The sequence below is a fragment of the Phyllobates terribilis genome, unplaced genomic scaffold, assembly GCF_046119375.1.
Source record: "Phyllobates terribilis strain yellow unplaced genomic scaffold, ASM4611937v1 Scaffold_3__8_contigs__length_932513732, whole genome shotgun sequence".
Lineage (NCBI taxonomy): Eukaryota > Metazoa > Chordata > Amphibia > Anura > Dendrobatidae > Phyllobates > Phyllobates terribilis.
In genome coordinates, this window is record NW_027362763.1 from 141,794,220 (window position 1) to 141,815,451 (window position 21,232).

At 41.8% G+C, this 21,232-nt stretch overlaps 1 protein-coding gene across 1 annotated transcript in view; it reads left to right on the plus strand.

Annotated features, from left to right (window-relative positions):
- The window catches only part of ADAM17 (ADAM metallopeptidase domain 17), a 73,431-nt gene that overhangs the window by 22,734 nt on the left and 29,465 nt on the right, over positions 1-21,232 (plus strand). The window contains exons 7-8 of the mRNA XM_073674173.1: positions 10,681-10,823; positions 11,249-11,335. Coding sequence (XP_073530274.1) covers positions 10,681-10,823; positions 11,249-11,335 — 230 coding nt within the window. The remainder of the gene's footprint in view (positions 1-10,680; positions 10,824-11,248; positions 11,336-21,232) is intronic.

A 21,232-nucleotide genomic window follows, 5' to 3' on the forward strand; every position in this document is an offset into this window, starting at 1 on the left:
ATGGGTGACAGCGCTGTGATGCTTCTTGGCACTGGTAGATTAGGTGGCATCATGTATGTACCGAGATCCTACATCGCTCTGCTTTGTGCATTTTTCATAGATTTAGCTTTAATTTTTAATCACATTCATAGATTTGTAATGTGCTAAATGTGCTGTGCGCTAATCGCCCTTTTTTTTTTAGGAAAACAGAATTATAGAATAAAGAATTTATTACTGCCTCCTACTGCACACATGCAAAATGCCAATGTAACTGAGATCGTTCAGGAGAAGAGAGATAAGAGTCTCAGGCCCCTACTATTCATTGATATATTAATTGCTAACTCCTTCTTATAGGGCATTTAGGTATTGTAGCGAGAGGGTTTTCTGTACAACTTTGATGTGGTCATTGTTCAGTTTAGAAGATTGTTCAGGAGAAGAGAGATACTACTGTTCATTGATGTATTAATTTGTAACTCATTCTGCAGCCTACTATGTACAGTGATACTTAAAAGCTGTAGAAGCCAAACTCTTTAAAACTTTTAATTTAACCCTATGGAAAAAAATGTTATTTAGGCAATAATATATGCATTTAAAGGGGGTTGTCTCATCTGCTGTCTTCAGGAGGTTCTTGATTGATTGACATTTTGGATGACCTCTTACTGGCTAGCCCGAACTTTGTGCACCCAATGCTGCTGTACGAGGCGGCACTGAAGCTGGCTAGGATCTGGAGCTAACAGTGATCTGGTCAGCTTTCATGCAGTGTTGACAAGCTCAATAGAAAAGAGCTTGTAAGCTCTGTGGTTTGTTCGACCATCACTGCTCTACCACAGCAGTGGCCGATCCCCTAGGCAACGAGCTGTAAGCAAAAAACAAATTAGTGATATCAGGAGAATGGTGTTAAATTTTAATACACAGTAAATTGTAAAGTTGCTCATTTTTACAAGCACTTTGCAATCATACTGATCTTTGAAGATAGAAATAACTCTTTAAGTGAAAAAAAAACCTCCAAAGATGTCTATATTCTTTTAAACATGAAGCTATCCGGAGGAATATTTGGAGCATGCATGCTTCAGCAAAATGTACACTATTTCATGACGACCATGTTATTTCTTGAGCATCTTCTTCACGAACCCTTCTCACCATTTTCGGACCTCGAGTGCTGCAGCCCTGCATTTCTGCCTTCTCTTTGAATACTGAAATCTTCGTTTCTTCACCTTTTTGTTTGTTCTCTTCCAAATCAAACACCACAGAAATCTCTAATGTGGTTTATTATCATCCATCATTTCATTCGTTGTTTTATTTTTTTCGTGCCTTTTTAAGGCTGCACATTTTAGCGGAAATCGCCTACATCTCAAAAGTACTGACGTGAGAGCCAGCGGCTGGACCTCTTGTAGGAGGAGAACATTTCCCAAAGATCTTTTGATCCGGTTGTAGAGATCACTTATGATCGACAGAGCTTTGGAAGAGCAAATTCATGCGCCTGAGGAAGCATAAGCAGCATCATAGTGTGATCATTCCTGGAAGCCAGGACCCCAACGCTGCAAAGCAACAGTGCTAACCACTGAGCCACCATGCTGTCCGTCATGGCCATGATAAAGATAATAAAATCAGCTGGTATTCGCCCTCCCCAGGCCCAGCGCTGTGTCTCCGCTGCACCTCTGGTGATTGCGCACAGGCTGCAGCCAGTCACTAAGCTCCGCGGTTTATGCTATCTACATTGACATATTCAATAAGTGATCACCTGCAGCGCTGTTAACGTGACATCTCTGCTGCAGCTTGTACGCAATCTATGGTGGAACCAGAAGAGGGAGTGTACCATCTGATTTTATTCATCACATATAGGACAAATTTGTTAAAAGAAAAAAGTTTTGAAAAAATGACTTCCTTTCAACATTAGATAAACTTGGTTTGAACTCACTGAGTTTTGCGGGACAAGTCGACCATCTGATGTCGGTGACAAAAGTAGTATGGGGCATGTTGGATTTCAACATGCCCAATCCTTTATTTCCAAAAGAAATTAGCTGCTGATAGAGGTGTCTGGCAGCGGTTTATTTCCCTCTCCATATGGAAAACACTTGCTGCAGGTATCTTGCTTCCTTTGGATGTATGTGGATACGTCCGAAGATGGGGAGAGTGAGCCAGCTCTGATTGGACACAGGGTTTGCGCGATATGTGTCATGTGATCCCTGGGAGAGCCAGTGACAAGCCGACGCAAGTATCGGAAGTGAGTATAAGTTTTATTATTTTACAATGGGGAAACCTCAGAAGGGGTTGTCTGAGTAGTGGACAACCCCTTTAAAGTTATTTGGGCACCTTTTAACCCTTTCCTGACAGTTTAAATCTAATTTCTACTGTCTTATGTTTTTGCTGGAATATTTAGATATGGTCACAACTTGGAAAGTTAACTGCTTATCCACAGGATAGGTGATAAATTGCTGATCGCTAAAAATTAGGCCTGCTCAAGTCTCATAGATGATAAATACAGCTATGGTGCGTATGTGTGGGACATTTGAGACCCATTCTCTGGACTGGTGGGAACTCTTAACAATCTACAAGTTATCATCTATCCTGTAGATAAGTGGTAATTTACCCCACAATACAGTCCGTCCCCTCCTAAACCATTATGACCTACCAGGCTACGTAAGGTATGAGGCCCTCTGTGATAGAAAGTTTGTAGGTTTAGAAATGTCTAACTTGGAGAAGCTGCGGTTTTCATAGTAGCAGCCATGACGGGGTTAATCTTATTAGTTCTTACATTTTTTTTTTACCGATAAACTCTCCGTATCGTAGGAGCATAAAATCCACCTAGTCAGAAAATATAGTATCCGGTCAAGGTCAATTAGTTTCCAGAAAAACGGTCTTCTGCATCGGTATAAGATGCTCCGGGCAGGATGCCCTCAGGTTCCTCAGTGATGCTCAGAAGAAATGAATCATCCAAACCGTTGGTTGGAAGGTGCTCGTTAGGGAACACGCGCTCCTCCAATCTCCTCTATAGCCAGGCGGCCAATTATGTGCAGAGCACTCAGCCGCCGTCTACAACCCTTCACGCATTTTACTTACCAGCTTAAAGGACTTCCATCCTGAAGGTTACGTGGATGTCGTGAGCCGGAGATGTGCACAGTGCAGAGTGCAGGACTAGGTGGTATCGCCCCATCCCCTCATGATTCAGGGACCGGCGGAGTTTGGTGAGAGGCGACTATTAGCAGAGCAGAAGTGGGGGAAGTGAGTATGATATATGTGATTTCCCCCATTGTGTTCCTCGTTCAGCATCTTATGTAATATCAGCCATAACGCAACTTCTTCCTGTAGGGACCAAAATAGACCATTTCCCACCTGCGGAAAAAAAATGCACGTTTCGCTTACTACATTTTGTTTGTATTTTTGGGATGCAACGTCTGGTAGATCCAGAGCATCATTCATTAGGAGTCTGTCAGCTCGAAATGACTGTGCAAACCAAGCTCAGGTGCCCCGTGTGCCCTTGGCATGGCCGAACGAGTAGTTCAGTTCATATCCCACCTACTTTTTTTATTTTCCCCCATCTTTTTCTGCCCTTCGTCTGGCTCCTGTAAAGCCAAGGAAAAGGAAGTAGGAAATAGGTGGTTGACTGCTAATTTTAATAGCAAAGCCAGCCCCCTTCCCTGCCTATGTATCGGCTGTGACAGAATAGGAAACTGGCTTATCTATTGAAATAGTAGTCACTAAACCCCCTTCAATTCCTGCCGAAGTCAATTGCCAACACAGGTATTATTTTTTTAAGACAGGGAGTGAAGGGGGCTGACTGACTGCAGTTTCAATAGCTAAGCCCGCTGCTTATTCTGACATAGACAGGGAAGGGGGCAGCACGGTGGCTCAGTGGTTAGCACTGCAGCCTTGCAGTGTTGGGGTCCTGGGCTCAAATCCCACCAAAGACAACATCTGCAAGGAGTTTGTATGTTCTCCCTGTGTTTGAATGGGTTTCTTCCGGGTTCTCCGGTTTCCTCCCACACACCAAAGACATACTTATAGGGAATATAGATTGTGAGCCCCAATGGGGACAGTGATGATAATGTCTGTAAAGCGCAGTGGAATTAATGGTGCTATATAAGTGAGTAAAATAAATAAATAAAGGGGCTGGCTTTGCTGTTAAAATTAGCAGTCAACCACCAGCTTCACCTCTGGTTTTGACACACAATAGGGATACCGGTGTCAGAAAGGGACTGTGTCAAACACAAACCAAAGGTGAAGCTGATGGTTGACTGCTAATTTAATAGCCAAGCCAGCCCCCCAGAATAAACGTCTAGCTTAGCTATTGATCCCACAGTCAGCCATCCCCATTCACTCCCTGCCTTAGTCAGGTTCCCACACAATTGTCACTTTACTAAGGCAGAGAAACAAGTGGACTGACTATAGTTTCAATAGCTAAGCCAGCCAGCTATTTTGTCACAGCCGATACATAGACATAGAAGGGGGGTGGCTTGGCTATAAAATTAGCAGTCAACCACCTATCGAGTCGAGTCATCAGCCTTACCTCTGGTTTGTGTTTGACACACAAAAAGGGATACCTGTGTCGGCAAATGTCTGAGTCAAACACTAACCAGAGGTGAAGCTGATGGTTGACTAGATAAATAGTTGACTGCTAATTTTAATAGCAAACCCAACCCTTTTCCCTGTATATTTCAGAATAAGAGACTGGCTTGGCTATTGAAACCCCAGTTAGCCAGCCCCCTTCACTGCCTGCTTTAGTCACTTGTCGACACAGGTATCACTCTTCTGTGTCGGACCTAATGAACAATATGAGAAAGGATAGGCCTCACACGTCCGCATTTTATGGTCTGAGTATCGACTACGAACCTGAACTTTCAGTCGCATAGTCATATACAGTGGTGTGAAAGTGTTTGCCCCCTTCCTGATTTCTTATTATTTTGCATGTTTTTCACACTTAAATTTTTCAGGTCACAAAACAAATTTAAATGTTAGACAAAGATAATACAAGTAACCACAAAATGCAGTTTTTCTATGAAGGTCTATATTATTAAGGGAAAAAGAAATCCAAACCTACAGGGCCCTGTGTGAAAAAGTTATTGCCCCCCATCCTCCTTAACACATAAATAAATTGTGGTTTATCACATCTTTGGAAAGCGGAGTTCAATTTCCCTAGCCACATACTGGCCTGATTACTGCCACACCTGTTCTCAATCAAGAAATTACTTTAATGCCTGACAAAGTGAAGTAGACCAAAAGATCCTCAAAAGCTAGACATCATTTAGACCAACTCTATTGGTGGGGATCTGCCTGCCGGGACCCCACTAATCTTTTAAGTGTGGGTTAAATGGTGCAGTTCCCTGCCCAGATGGTAGTATTAAATGGGTATGCTAAGCCATCATTATGACCCCTTCATTGTAAGGATCACGCATGTCCCTATAGTCGGACCTCCACCATCAAAATGTGTCATAATAGAAATATGCCAAGACTTTATATGCTGGGAACAGAAAAAAATGACCGGCACATCCAAGACAAGAAATGGGTGTGTACAGGTGCTTACTGGGAGCAGCTACCTCCCATATACAACTAACAAATAAAGTAGCAATCTACAACTCTAAAATACTTAGCGTTGCAGAGTGCTACTTTATTTGTTAGTTTATATGCTGAGAATAATCTGTAGCATGAGATTTATTCTATGGTCTTTTAGAATATGAAGCGGGCCAGACGGTGAGCCTCACAGATAGTCTGTGGGCGTGCGGATATCTACGAAGAATATGTATTGTGGACTAGCGCCAGAGAGATATAGTAATGCACTGCTCCACTAATGCTCCCCTTATAAATGTGTGGCAGGTAATGCAGAGTAATGTATACCATTTACCTGATTATTCATTTATAGCTGAAGCCTTAAGTGTCGGCCATTTACTGGAAATCCTCGAGAAAGTGCAGCACGAGTTTTCCCTGCCATTGCCAAAAGCTTTATGGATGTCGGCTGCGGGGGGCATTCCTTCCTGCAGGGTGTTTTTCCAATATAAAGGGCATAATGAGGGGCAGTTGTAGTATGTCCCTTGGTTAGTGCACCATTATGTGAAGTTGATGAATATTTTATTCAGCAGGCATTTGCTAATTAAGTGCGGCCATTCCTTCTGAGTTATAGAGGGTTATCCTAAGAGTTAGGCCTCTCTGTGATATTCACGTCTTAATTTATACACCATTTTACAGAAATAGAAAGTTCTGCTTTTCTACAAAGGGAATATGTCCACCCCCGCTCCTTAAAATTTATATTTCTGGCCTGCTGTACCAGACATGTATAGGGAATAGAGATCGCTCCTTCTGCTTGTCTTTAGCTGCTATGGATCTGTATAGGAAATAATTCTCTGTACAAGCTCAAAAACCCTCTTGAGTAAAATGCATTATAAAAAACCCTGAGTTCCCCTGGTTCTGCTGCTATTTTCTGTTTAGATCTATGTTTCTCCATTGCAGAGATATGTTCCTTTTGGAGCGCAATATGTGGCATTTCAGCTTGTAGAGCAACTGGGCGTTTCTTCAGAGTCTTCTCTGGGGGCGCGCTCTTTCACTCCTCTCTCCTGGACGCTGCCAATCACAATTATAAGCAGATGTAGCCATCTCAGATGCTGCTAAGCTCTGATTGGCAGCATTTGGGAGGGAAGGGTGGAGGCGCATAACCCCAGAGAAGACTCTGAAGAATCGCTGGGTTAGTCTTCGAGCAGAGATTTCACATAGTGCGCTCCAAAAGATACAAATGTGAATTTCTCTGCCATGGAGCGACGCAACGCAAAAAGGAAAAGAGCAGCAGAATCAGAGGAGCTGAGGGATTTTTAAAAGGTATTTTGCTCAATTTTTTTGAGCAAGTCACAGGTCCTCATTAAACAACAGCCAAATGGCTTAGCATATCACCTATCGGTGCTAATTTTGGGCACAATTCTGCCAGTGTAAATGGACCCCGATTGTATTTTGTCAGCAGCACATTTCTTTTACACAGTGATATATGATATATGCTACCAACAAAGGAATAAATGCTGAAGGAGTATTTGCTCTTATATCTGCCATGTGTATACCGCCCTAGGGTTTAGCCAATTATCGGTCTGTGTAAAAGGGTCTTCTAACGCAACCCTGACATGTTGCTTTTTAACTGTTGCAAAAGTACATGTGCTGGAACATTTTGGGAGTTCTAGTTTACAACACCTGGAGGGCAACAGCTTGGAGACTACTAGCAAGAACCCTTAGCAAACACAGCGTAATACAGGTAGACACTTTGGGGGGCAATTACCCATGTATTCATCAGGTTTTGAGGGTTTATCTGGTCCAGCTGAGAAGAATTGAAATTGCACTACTGCCAGAACGCGGAACACTAAAGCACCCCGTACACGTTAGACGGCTGTTGGCCGAACTATGGTTTGGCTGATCCTTTAGCCGGCAGCTATCTCTCCCAACACTCCCATACACAGGAGCGCTCGCTCTACAGCTCGTTCCTGTGTTCTCTACCAGAGTGCCGCTTGTTGCGGCTCTTGTCTTAACGAACAAAAGGATTGACAGTCCGAAATCAACTATGCCGGAACCTTCTCTCCCCTGTCGTAATCTGTCCGGGGCCCCTATGCATGTCAGACTGTTGGCTGAACCCGCCAATATTGACATTGGTCTAATATGTGTCACAAGGATACCGCGACAGAGAGGGGCCAGAAGATCACAGTTTCTGGTTACACGAACTCCTGCACTGCTATAAACCATCCTATTAAACAGTGCAGGTTTTCCTTGCTCTGTCATTGCAAGGGTTAATCAGTTTACTTGATCTCCTGGAGCTCTGCATCCTGAGTTGTCTCAGCTGTTCTGTGTTGGCCACTCCCCTCTGGTATACACTTGGAAGTTGCCAGCTATAGTTCTACTTCCTGGTTTGGTGGTGAAGGAGAATTAGTAGCCGTCATTTGGTGCAGTTTACAAGAGATATCTGCGTGGATTTGGTATTGTGTGTTTACAACCCCTGGCAAAAATTATGGAATCACCGGGCTCGGAGGATGTTCATTCAGTTGTTTAATGTTGTTGAAAAAAAGCAGATCACAGACATGGCACAAAACTAAAGTCATTTAAAATGGCAACTTTAGGGCTTTAAGAAACACTAAAAGAAATCAAGATAAAAAATGTGCTACTCGGTAAGGGTAATTTTTTTCAGACCAAGCAGAGGGAAAAAATTATGGAATCACTCAATTCTGGGGAAAAAATTATGGAATCACCCTGTAAATTTTCATTTCCAAAACTAACAGCTGCATCAAATTAGATCTGCTCGTTAGTCTGCAACTAAAAAGGAGTGATCACTCCTTGGAGAGCTGTTGAACCAAGTGGACTGACATGAATCATGGCTACAACACGAGAGATGTCAATTGAAACAAAGGAGAAGATTATCAAACTCTTAAAAGAAGGTAGATCATCACGCAATGTTGCAAAAGATGTTGGTTGCTCACAGTCAGCTGTGTCTAAAATCTGGACCAAATACAAATAACATGGGAAGGTTGTTAAAGGCAAACATACTGGTAGACCAAGGAAGACATCAAAGCATCAAGACCGGAAACTTAAAGCAATATGTCTCCAAAACAGGAAATGCACAACAAAACAAATGAGGAACGAATGGGAGGAAACTGGAGTCAATGTCTGTGACCGAACGGTAAGAAACCGCCTAAAGGAAATGAGATTTACATACAGAAAAGCTAAACATAAGCCATCATTAACACCTAAACAGAAAAAAACAAGGTTACAATGGGCTAAGGAAAAGCAATCGTGGACTGTGGATGACTGGATGAAAGTCATATTCAGTGATGAATCGCGAATCTGCATTGGGCAAGGTGATGTTGCGGGAACTTTTGTTTGGTGCCGTTCCAATGAGATTTATAAAGATGACTGCATGAAGAGAACATGCAAATTTCCACAGTCATTGATGATATGGGGCTGCATGTCAGGTAAAGGCACTGGGGAGATGGCTGTCATTACATCTTCAATAAATGCCCAAGTTTACATTGATATTTTGGACAGTTTTCTTATTCCATCAATTGAAAGGATGTTTGGGGATGATGACATCATTTTTCAAGATGATAATGCATCCTGCCATAGAGCAAAAACTATGAAAACATTCCTTGAAAGAAGACACATAAGGTCAATGTCATGGCCTGCTAATAGGCCGGATCTCAATCCAATTGAAAATCTTTGGTGGAACTTGAAGAAAATGGTCCATGACAAGGCTCCAACCTGCAAAGCTGATCTGGCAACAGCAATCAGAGAAAGTTGGAGCCAGATTGATGAAGAGTACTGTTTGTCACTCATGAAGTCCATGCCTCAGAGACTGCAAGCTGTTATTAAAGCCAGAGGTGGTGCAACAAAATACTAGTGATGTATTGGAGTGTTCTTTTGTGTGTTTGTTTTTCATGATTCCATAATTTTTTCCTCAGAATTGAGTGATTCCATAATTTTTTTTCCTTTGCTTGGTCTGAAAAAAATTACCCTTACTGAGTACCACATTTTTAATCTTGATTTATTTTAGTGTTTCTTAACCCCTTTACAGCCTGTGCCGTATTAGTACGCACAGGCTGTAATCCCCCAGTTCAGTGAGGGCTCCGGCGCTGAGCCCGCACTGAACCGGGCACATGTCAGCTGATTATTACAGCTGACATGTGCCCGCAACAGCCGCGGGTGGAATCGCGATCCATCCGCGGCTGTTAACAGAGCCGCCCCGGAAGCGCATCACTTACCCCGCCCATCGGTGACCCCGTCACGTGATCGCGGGTCACCGATGGGTGGTCATGACAACCCTGGGTCTGCAGCAGATACCAGTGGTTGTCATGAGCGGGTCGCTATGAGCGCCACCTAGTGGTCGGCGCTTATAGCACAGGACCATTTCTGCTACATACAGGTGATCTGCTGATCATGTGTATATAGCAGAGGCGATCAGACAAGTGCTGCTTCTAGTCTCCTATGGAGACTATAGAAGCAAGCAAAAAGTGAAAAAAAAAAGTTTTTAAAAATTTAAAAAATATAAAAGTTTAAATCACCCCCCTTTCGCACCATTCAAAATAAAATAATAATAAAAAAAACCTACATACACATATTTGGTATCGCCGTGTTCAGAATCACCCGATCTATCAATATAAAAAAATAATTAATCCGATCGGTAAACGGCGTAACGAGAAAAAAATTCTAAACGCCAGAATTACGTTTTTTGGTCGCCGCAAAATTGCAATAAAATGCAATAATGGGCGATCAAAACATCGGATCTACCCCAAAATGTTATCAATAAAAACTTCAGCTCGGTGCGCAAAAAATAAGCCCCAGATCCCGAAAAATGGAGAAGCTACAGGTCTTAGAAAATGTCGCTATATATATATATATATATATATATATATATATATATATATATATATATATATATATATATATATATATATATATAATATTCTTTTTTTCACCACTTAAATAAAAAAGAACCTATACATGTTTGGTGTCTATGAGCTCGTAATGACCTGGAGAAGAATAATGGCAGGTCAGTATTAGCATTCAGTGAACGTGGTAAAAAATAAAAATAAAAAACAACTGTGGTATTGCACTTTTTTTTGCAATTTCACCGCACTTGGAATTTTTTTCCCGTACACGATATGGTGCCTATCTTTTTCTAAAACCCCTTTAATAATCGTTACCAAACCACCGCCTTTAATAATGAGCATTTGTTTCTATTGTATTCAGATCCCGAACATTTACATCGGGAGAAAAGGCAAAAATCTCCTCCAGATCCTAATAAGAACACATGTAAGATGCTGGTGGTGGCCGATCATCGCTTCTACAAATATATGGGGCGGAAGGAAGAAAGCACCACCATCAATTATTTGGTAAGAATATGCACTTGTGTTAAAGCACTTTTTACAATCTCTATTTGATAAGAAGGGTCTCTTGACAATAAGCAGAAATCCAAAGTGTCTACATGTCGGGACCCTCAGAGATTTAGTAGAAATATGTTGGAAAACCTGGAGTATAGTTTTCATTTTGCCTGCAGCACCACCGCAGGGGAAATGAAGTATTACACTGTGTCCCTTCAAATACGTATAATACAGAACAGAGTAGGTCCTTCAGAGACACTCTTTGTTCTGGATCCTCACTATTTGGAGGTCCCTTAAATTGCAACGGGGTAAAAAAATGCTTTCTCCAAACTGCTAAGCCCCAAGATAGTGCATTATTTTCATACATTGCTTCTATGCTCCGATCTGTATTCCTGTTTTTACCAGCCTAATTCATGATTATTTCTTGACTATTGTAGATTGAGCTCATTGACCGGGTGGACGACATATACCGGAACACGTCGTGGGATTCTCAGTGGAAGGGATATGGGGTCCAGATCGAACAGGTATGTTGTCTCTGGCCATCTATACCAGTGGGGATGGACTGCATGGGATAGCACAATCGGCATTAAAAATCCCCATACAGACTAATTTACTAAGGATCTATACATCCGCCATAATACAGCTCTCGTAGAAGTGTATGGAGCTTCACGGTGTCTCTGGATGGCAAGGATTTCATTATGCAGGCATGGACTGAAAAGCAAGGGAAAAAGCACTCAGAGTACCACTGTGATAGATTGGTGGTGACGGGTATGTAAGAGGGGTGAGGTGCGCTCACCAGAAAGGATTGTGTTAAGAACACCCCAATTATGGCTGCTGCTGACTCCAGTGCGGCAGTAAATAACCTCAAAAGTGAAATAGTGGTGGGAGTTGATGGCAGCCATGCAGGCCGGTTGTTGGCTGCACTGCTAATTCGCCAAATGGCAATACCTGGTCACAATATACTATATTGTGGCAGGGTCTTGCCATTTTGGGATTTGGCAGCACAGCCAACAACCAGCCTGCATAGCTCCCATTGACCCCCCCCACCATCACTGATTTCATGATGGCATGCTTATCTGGTTTCCAAATTAGGAAGGTATTCATCTCTAGAAATAGGGGAGAATATGATCTGTGTATGGTCGCAGTCAGACGGCTATATAAATCGTAGAGAGATCGGAACGCAGTGCATGGACTGGCCAGCGACTCTACTGACCCGAGCTTGACATCTATTTCTATGCAGCTTTCACGCTCGGGACGGTAGAGCCGCTGGCCAGTCCGTGCACTGCATTCCCAACTTGCTCTGATTTATACGACCGTCTGACTGCTCCCTAGTATAGGGCACTAAGAGTGTGTACAGCTCTAGCTCTAGTACAGCACAGCAGGGGCCGTATGTGCCCCAATCCAGGGTCTGTGCATATGGCTGTGCTGTGCGCATGGTGCCTACCTGTGCTCAGAAAGGACAATACTCTCATGCACAAGTTACTGATGGGTACAAACCTCATCAACCTCTGTGTGGCCTTGCTCTCAGCAACTTTTCCTTTGAGGACCAGTTATTTATTTATTTATTTTTACTTAATTGCATGTATTTGGGGCCTTTCAAAATCACGCTGGGGCTACACGGCTGTGCAGCTAAAGATCACAACATGCCGCAGCTACATCAGTGCAAGTAAATGGGGTCATACTGCAACCCGTAAAATTCTGCAACAAGCAAATTGCAAAAAATCCAAATGCTTCTGACTTTTTCCCTCGCAAAGCATCCAAACTCACTTGCAAACTGCTGCGAAGTAGCAGCGGCACCTTTGGCCACACGATCTCTGTAGCTCCAACCTAAAATCACCATGTCCTGTGGGATTTCTTTTTACACTCGGTCTTGTTTGGCATGATGTCACCCGCAGTCATACAGCAGCTGTCATGTTTGACCGCTCCATTACAGGGGTCTCGTGATCCATTGGAGATTCTTGTTGCTGGGAATCCTATTTAATAATTTATGGATAACTGATGAATCTTATGCTCGGTGCAAAGAAAAGGTTATTCTTCATGTTTTTACAATACAGGATAATGATGGATATATATTTTTTTATCTAATGCAGTATTTTTTCATGTGTGTTTTTTTTTTTTTTTAAAAAAAGTTGTAGATGCTGCCCCAGCCGTGAATTTAGTTTTAGTTTTGCATTCTTTGATATACATAGTTATTGACAATCATTGACAGTATTCTTACCGAAACACTTGCGTTTCTAGATGTAAAATCATTAAAACCCTTCCTTATACCCACCCCATGTGTGCAAAGTTGGAATCACCCATGCATATATATATATATATGTATTTTTTTAATTAAAGTCAAGGGTGGATTCAGCATGAACGCAAAATATAAAGGAAAGACTTGAAGTACGTCTTCATGCTGGATCCAGACGTAGTTTTAGCTTAAAAAAAATGTAGAAAAAATTGCATCAATAACATCATGTGTGTTTCCAACACAAAGAGGGAATTCCGGATAAAAATGGAGCTGCTAATTAGCTATTCTCTAAACTTTAGGCGATCAACACCCTTCCCGTCAGTCATATAGGGTTATTCCAATCATTACTAGTGATCACCAATCCTCTGGATAAGTGGTTAATTGCCAATCCGTGGTGGTCCGACCATTGGGGACCCTCCACCCAGCATGAAAATGAGGCTCTGTAATTCACTTTTGGAATGGTCAACCACAGCTACATTAATATGGGACTAAAAAACAAGCAATGTGAACTGAGGTCTAAGATGGTACACATGCAAGAAATAAGAGCATGTTCACATTAGCAAAAAGATACAAAACCTACAAAGGACAAAAAATATATCACATACCCTACCATCATTATATATAAATGTAAAGCAAAGTTGCATATGAAATATAGGGTACTTAGTGAACTATTTTTGATAAAAAAAAGTATACAAAGCCGTCCCACCAGCGACAAGGTGACCCTAATTGGGACGGTCCTTCACTGTCTATATTAAAAACCTTACTGTATATCAAAGTTGAAGTAATGCATATAAAAGGGTAGACAAATAGAACCGGGTCCCAACATCAGACCACCTAAGCCCGTGGTAAGCTACATATATACTGACCCGGTTCTATTTGTCTACCCTTTTATATGCATTACTTCAACTTTGATATACAGTAAGGTTTTTAATATAGACAATGTAGGACCGTCCCAATTAGGGTCACCTTGTCGCTGGTGGGACGGCTTGTATACTTTTTTTGATCAAAAATAGTTCACTAAGTACCCTATATTTCATATGCAACTTTGCTTTACATTTATATATAATGATGGTAGGGTATGTGATATATTTTTTGTCTTTTGTAGATTAATATGGGACTATCTACTCGATATTGTAGAGCCCTATTCTCAGGATTAGGGCTTGCTAACACCACCGTAATTGCCATCCAAGTGCAATCCGACAAACATCGGATCTCATTCGGACCAATGTTATTCTATGGGGCCATGCACATGTCCAATTTATACAGAAGTGTGCCCTGCATCTGCCCCAGAATTATTTGCCTTTTTTGCTGCTGCATCACACTGTTGACTCATGTTCAGTCTGTGATCTTGGCTATACTAATAGATCACAGATTGAACATGAGTCAACAGTGTGATGCAGCAGCAAAAAAGGCAAATACAATTCTGGGATGTATTAACAGAAGCATAAAGTCTAGATCACGTGAAGTAATTATTCCCCTCTACTCCTCCTTGGTCAGACCTCATCTGGAATACTGTGTCCAGTTCTGGGCACCACATTAAAAAAAAAAAAAGCCGTTGAAAAACTGCAGCAAGTTCAGAGAAGAGCGACCAGTATGGTGACTGGTCTGCAAACAATGTCCTATGAGGAACGGTTAAAGGATCTGGGAATGTTTAGCTTGCAAAAGAGAAGACTGAGAGGAGACTTAATAGCTGTCTACAAATATCTCAAGGGCTGTCACACTGTAGTTGGGATCTGCTTTAGGGCAGGGACAGACTGCCATATTTCTCGTGCGAGGATCGCTCTTCTGACTTGACAGCTGCATAGAAATCGATCATGCTGTCATGCTCAGGTTAGGAGAGGTGCCGGCCAAGTTCATTCAGTGTGATGCGATCATCGCACGAGTTATACGGCAGTCTGTCTCTGCCCTTATTCTCATTTGAGCAAAAAAGACTAGAAGCAATGGGATGAAAATGAATGGGAAAATGACAGTGCGGGTGATCAATGAGTGGAACAGACTGCCATGAGAGGTGGTGAGTTTTCCTTCAATGGAAGTCTTCGAACAGAGGCTGGACAGACATCAGTCTGAGATGGTTTAGTGAATCCTGCATTGACCAGGGGGTTGGACCAGATGACCCTGTATCATCCATTTCATTTGAAAAAAATAAATCTTTTAGAAATGGATGGCAGCATAGTAACGTAGGTTGAATAAAGACCTAGGTCCATCCAGTTCAACCTTTCTCCCTTAATTGTACTCCCTACACGTACAGTACAGACCAAAAGTTTGGACACACCTTCTCATTTAAAGATTTTTCTGTATTTTCATGACTATGAAAATTGTACATTCACACTGAAGGCATCAAAACTATGAATTAACGCATGTGGAATTATATACTTAACAAAAAAGTGTGAAACAACTGAAAATATGTCTTATATTCTAGGTTCTTCAAAGTAGCCACCTTTTGCTTTGATGACTGCTTTGCACACTCTTGGCATTCTCTTGATGAGCTTCAAGAGGTAGTCACCGGAAATGGTCTTCCAACAATCTTGAAGGAATTCCCAGAGATGCTTTGCACTTGTTGGCCCTTTTGCCTTCACTCTGCGGTCCAGCTCACCCCAAACCATCTCGATTGGGTTCAGGTCTGGTGAATGTGGAGGCCAGGTCATCTGGCGTAGCACCCCATCACTCTCCTTCTTGGTCAAATATCCCTTACACAGCCTGGAGGTGTGTGTGGGGGTCATTGTCCTGTTGAAAAAGAAAATGATGGTCCAACTAAACGCAAACCGGATGGAATATCATGCCGCTGCAAGATGCTGTGGTAGCCATGCTGGTTCAGTATTCCTTCAATTTTGAATAAATCCCCAACAGTGTCACCAGCAAAGCACCCCCACACCATCACACCTCTTCCTCCATGCTTCACGGTGGGAACCAGGCATGTAGAGTCCATCCGTTCACCTTTTCTGTGTCACACAAAGACACAGTGGTTGGAACCAAAGATCTCAAATTTGGACTCATCAGACCAAAGCACAGATTTCCACTGGTCTAATGTCCATTCCTTGTGTTCTTTAGCCCAAACAAGTCTCTTCTGCTTGTTGCCTGTCCTTAGCAGTGGTTTCCTAGCAGCTATTTTACCATGAAGGCCTGCTGCACAAAGTCTCCTCTTAACAGTTGTTGTAGAGATGTGTCTGCTGCTAGAACTCTGTGTGGCATTGACCTGGTCTCTAATCTGAGCTGCTGTTAACCTGCGATTTCTGAGGCTGGTGACTCTGATAATCTTATCCTCAGAAGCAGAGGTGACTCTTGGTCTTCCTTTCCTGGGGCGGTCCTCATGTGAGCCAGTTTCTTTGTAGCACTTAATGGTTTTTGCAACTGCACTTGGGGACACTTTCAAAGTTTTCGCACTGACTGACCTTCATTTCTTAAAGTAATGATGGGCACTCGTTTTTCTTTACTGAGCTGCTTTTTTCTTTCCATAATACAAATTCTCACAGTCTATTCAGTAGGACTATCAGCTGTGTATCCACCAGACTTCTGCACAACACAACTGATGGTCCCAACCCCATTTATAAGGCAAGAAATCCCACTTATTAAACCTGACAGGGCACACCTGTGAAGTGAAAACCATTTCCGGTGACTACCTCTTGAAGCTCATCAAGAGAATGCCAAGAGTGTGCAAAGCAGTCATCAAAGCAAAAGGTGGCTACTTTGAAGAACCTAGAATATAAGACATATTTTCAGTTGTTTCACACTTTTTTGTTAAGTATATAATTCCACATGTGTTAATTCATAGTTTTGATGTCTTCAGTGTGAATGTACAATTTTCATAGTCATGAAAATGCAGAAAAATCTTTAAATGAGAAGGTGTGTCCAAACTTTTGGTCTGTACTGTACATACTAACTTACTGGGACTTGGCCTCACAAATGTATTATTACCATTTTTATTATTGTTGCACTATTACAATTAAAAATTAAAAAATTTTTTAATTAGTTTTATATTTTGTATTACTCTTGTGATTCTAATAATGGTATTACTAAAATCCCTATACCTAAATGTGTTGATCCAGAAGAAAGCAAAAACCCCAGGACACATTCAGCCAATTTGCATCACAGGGAAAAATTCCTTCTTGACCCCTTGAAAAGGCGATCAGTTCTAGAAACCTGGATCAAACCTAATTATGATATTAGTTATGTAATTACTATTATTGTATTAAATGTACTACTATACGTGTAATATTTTGTCTAATTTAACTGTAGCCCACAATGTTATGTGTATCAAGGAAATCGTCCAGACCTTTTTTGAAAGCTGTTATAGTGTCAGCCATCACTACCTTTTGGGGTCGGCATTCCACAGTCTGACTGCTCCGACTGCAAAGAACCCTTTCTTGTTTAGGTGCCGGAATCGCCTTTCTTCCACCCGTAATGAGTGCCCTCTGGTCCTTAGTATGGTCTTTGGAGATATAAGCCTATGCTAGTTCTTAGTACTGGCCACACATATATTTATACATGTAAATGAGATCTCCTCTGAAGCGTCGTTTTTCTAAGCTGTACATCTCAAAAAATTGGGACAGGGTTAACAAAAGGCTGGAAAAGTAAGTGTTACTAATGAAAAAGCTGGGAGCATCAATTTTCCACTAAGTCACATGACTGTATAATAAGAGCATGTTAGAGAGGCAGAGTCTCTCCGAAGCAAAGATGGTCAGAGTTTCACAAATCTGTGAACAACTGCGTCTGAAAATTGTGGAATAACTTCAGAAAAATGTTCCTCAACCTAAAATTGTAAAGACTTTGAATATCTCACAAGCTGCAGTACATAATGTCAAAAGATTCAGAGATTCTCGAGAAATTCATCCGTACAAGGGACAAGGCCAACAGTCAGTACTGGATGCCCTGTAATCTACGAGCCTTCAGGCACAACTGCATTAAAACAGACATTATTTGGTTGAGCAAATCACTGCATGGGCTCAGGAATACTTCAAGAAATCATTGTCTGTTAACACAGTTTGAAGTGCAATCCAGGGCTGTGGAGTCAGTCTGTGTCCATTTTGGTGGAGTCAAAGTTGGTATAAAATGGACTGACTCCAACTCCTAAAATATGTAATAAATTGGGTACAGTAGTTCAATGCAGTTTGTGGGGAATATTTTTTCAGAAGAATTTGGGAAAGTTATGAAATGTCCTATTCCTAATATAAGGGTCTAGACTTTTAGCTGAGATGAATCTGTGCTACAGTAAATTTATCACTTAAACATGAGCCATGTATGAGGGCGTCATAGAAATTGAGGAATCCAAATATCAACACAATCCAGAAACTCTGCCGTCTTCTCTGGGACAAAGCTCATTTAAAGTGGACTTAAGCTAAAAGGAAAATTGTTCTGTGGTCGGATGAATCAAAACGAAACCACAGAGGAGAGGGACCATCCAGCTTATCTGCTCACAGTTCCTCTATCTATGATGGTTGGGGCTGCATTATTGCCTATGGCACAGGCAGCTTATACAGTGGGTACGGAAAGTATTCAGACCCCTTTAAATTTTTCACTCTTTGTTTCATTGCAGCCATTTGGTAAATTCTAAAAAGTTCATTTTTTTTCTCATTAATGTACACTCTGCACCCCATCTTGACTGGAAAAAACCCCAGAAATGTATACATTTTTGAAAATTTATTAAAAAAGAAAAACTGAAATATCACATGGTCATAAGTATTCAGACCCTTTGCTCAGACACTCATATTTAAGTCACATGCTGTCCATTTCCTTGTGATCCTCCTTGAGATGGTTCTACTCCTTCATTGGAGTCCAGCTGTGTTTAATTAAACTGATAGGACTTGATTTGGAAAGGCACACACTTGTCTATATAAGACCTCACAGCTAACAGTGCATGTCAGACCAAATGAGAATCATGAGCTCAAAGGAACTGCCCAAGGAGCTCAGAGACAGAATTGTGGCAAGGCACAGATCTGGCCAAGGTTGCAAAAGAATTTCTGCAGTACTCAAGGTTCCTAAGAGCACAGTGGCCTCCATAATCCTTAAATGGAAGAAGTTTGGGACCACCAGAAGTCTTCCTAGACCTGGCCGTCCAGCCAAACTGAGCAACCGTGGGAGTAGAGCCTTGGTGAGCGAGGTAAAGAAGAACACCAAGGTCACTGTGGCTGAGCTCCAGAGATGCAGTAGGGAGATGGGAGAAAGTTCCACAAAGTCAACTATCACTGCAGCCCTCCACAAGTCGGGCCTATATGGCAGAGTGGCCCGACGAAAGCCTCTCCTCAGTGCAAGACATATGAAAGCCCGCATAGAGTTTGCTCAAAAACACATGAAGGACTCCCAGACTATGAGAAATAAGATTCTCTGGTCTGATGAGACAAAGATAGAACTTTTTGGTGATAATTCTTAGCGGTATGTGTGGAAAAAAACAGGCGCTGCTCATCACCTGCCCAATACAATCCCAACAGTGAAACATGGTGGTGGCAACATTATGCTATGGGGGTGTTTTTCAGCTGCAGGGACAGGGTGACTGGTTGCAATTGAAGGAAACATGAATGAGCCCAAGTACAGAGATATCCTGGATGAAAACCTCTTCCAGGGTGCTCTGGACCTCAGACTTGGCCGAAGGTTCACCTTCCAACAAGACAGTGACCCTAAGCACACAGCTAAAATAACAAAGGAGTGGCTTCAGAACAACTCTGTGACCATTCTTGACTGGCCGAGCCAGAGCTCTGACCTAAACCCAATTGAGCATCTCTGGAGAGACCTGAAAATGGCCGTCCACCAACATTCACCATCCAACCTGACGGAACTGGAGAGGATCTGCAAGGAAGAATGGCAGAGGATCCCCAAATCCAGGTGTGAAAAACTTGTTACATCATTCCCAAGAAGACTCATGGCTGTACTAGCTCAAAAGGGTGCTTCTACTCAATACTGAGCAAAGGGTCTGAATACTTATGACCATGTGATATTTCAGTTTTTCTTTTTTAATAAATTTGCTAAAATTTCTACATTTCTGTTTTTTTTCAGTCAAGATGGGGTGCTGAGTGCACTTTAATGAGAAAAAAAATGAACGTTTTAGAATTTACCAAATGGCTGCAATGAAACAAAGAGTGAAAAATTTAAAGGGGTCTGAATACTTTCCGTACCCACTGTACATGAGAGGCCCCATCAATGCAGAGCATTATATAGACCTTGTGTAGTTCAGCAAGACAATGGTAAACCACATACTGCATCCAACACAACAGCATGGCTTCTCAGAGGAAGAGTTCGGGTGATGAACTGGCCTGCTACAGTCCAGACCTTTCATTAATAGAGAAAACATTTGGCAAATTATTAAACAAAAAATCCTGCAAATAAGACCCCGAATGGGGGAACAGCGAGAATCCTACGTCAGACAAGAATAGAACAACATTGCTCTCCTAACTGTGGTAAAAAGAAGAGGGGATACACAATGGTAGACATGGCCTGGGCCCAACTTTTTTTAGTTAGACATTTTTCCATTTCATTTGGAAAAAAATTAACATTCACCTTCTGATCTGTTCTATGCTCTATTTTAAATAAATTATGGCTATAAGATATTTCAAAATCATTGCATTATTGTTTTCTTTACATTTTTACATACCAGCCCAACCTTTTTGGAATTGGGGTTTTATTTTGAAAGCTAACCTAAAGCTTCTGGCCCCAGAAAATAAACTGCATCAAGGTCATTTATTATACTGTGTTCAGACACCTTAGCTCGGTTTGAGCCGTTTCCCCTGCTCCCTCCTTCAGCTGCTATTCCGCTGCGTATTGGGTATATTTGGAGTCGCTTCCCTTTGTGCAGACATGGTTACAGGACTCCAGGGATTTTAAAATTCTACCCTTTTTTTTGCAATGCAAATTTGTCAATAGAATGAATAAATCCTGCCTAAAGAGCAGATGCTACCGTAACAGGATAAGGGTGTGTGTGAATATATGTATACACTGCTCAAAAAAATAAAGGGAACACAAACTACAGAATATAACTCCAAGTAAATCAAACTTCTGTGAAATCAAACTGTCCACTTAGGAAGCAACACTGATTGACAATCAATTTCACATGCTGTTGTGCAAATGGAATAGACAATAGATGGAAATTATTGGCAATTATCAAGACACCCTCAATAAAGGAGTGGTTCTGCAGGTGGGGACCGCAGACCACATCTCAGTACCATTGCTTTCTGGCTGATGTTTTGGTCAGTTTTGATTGTTG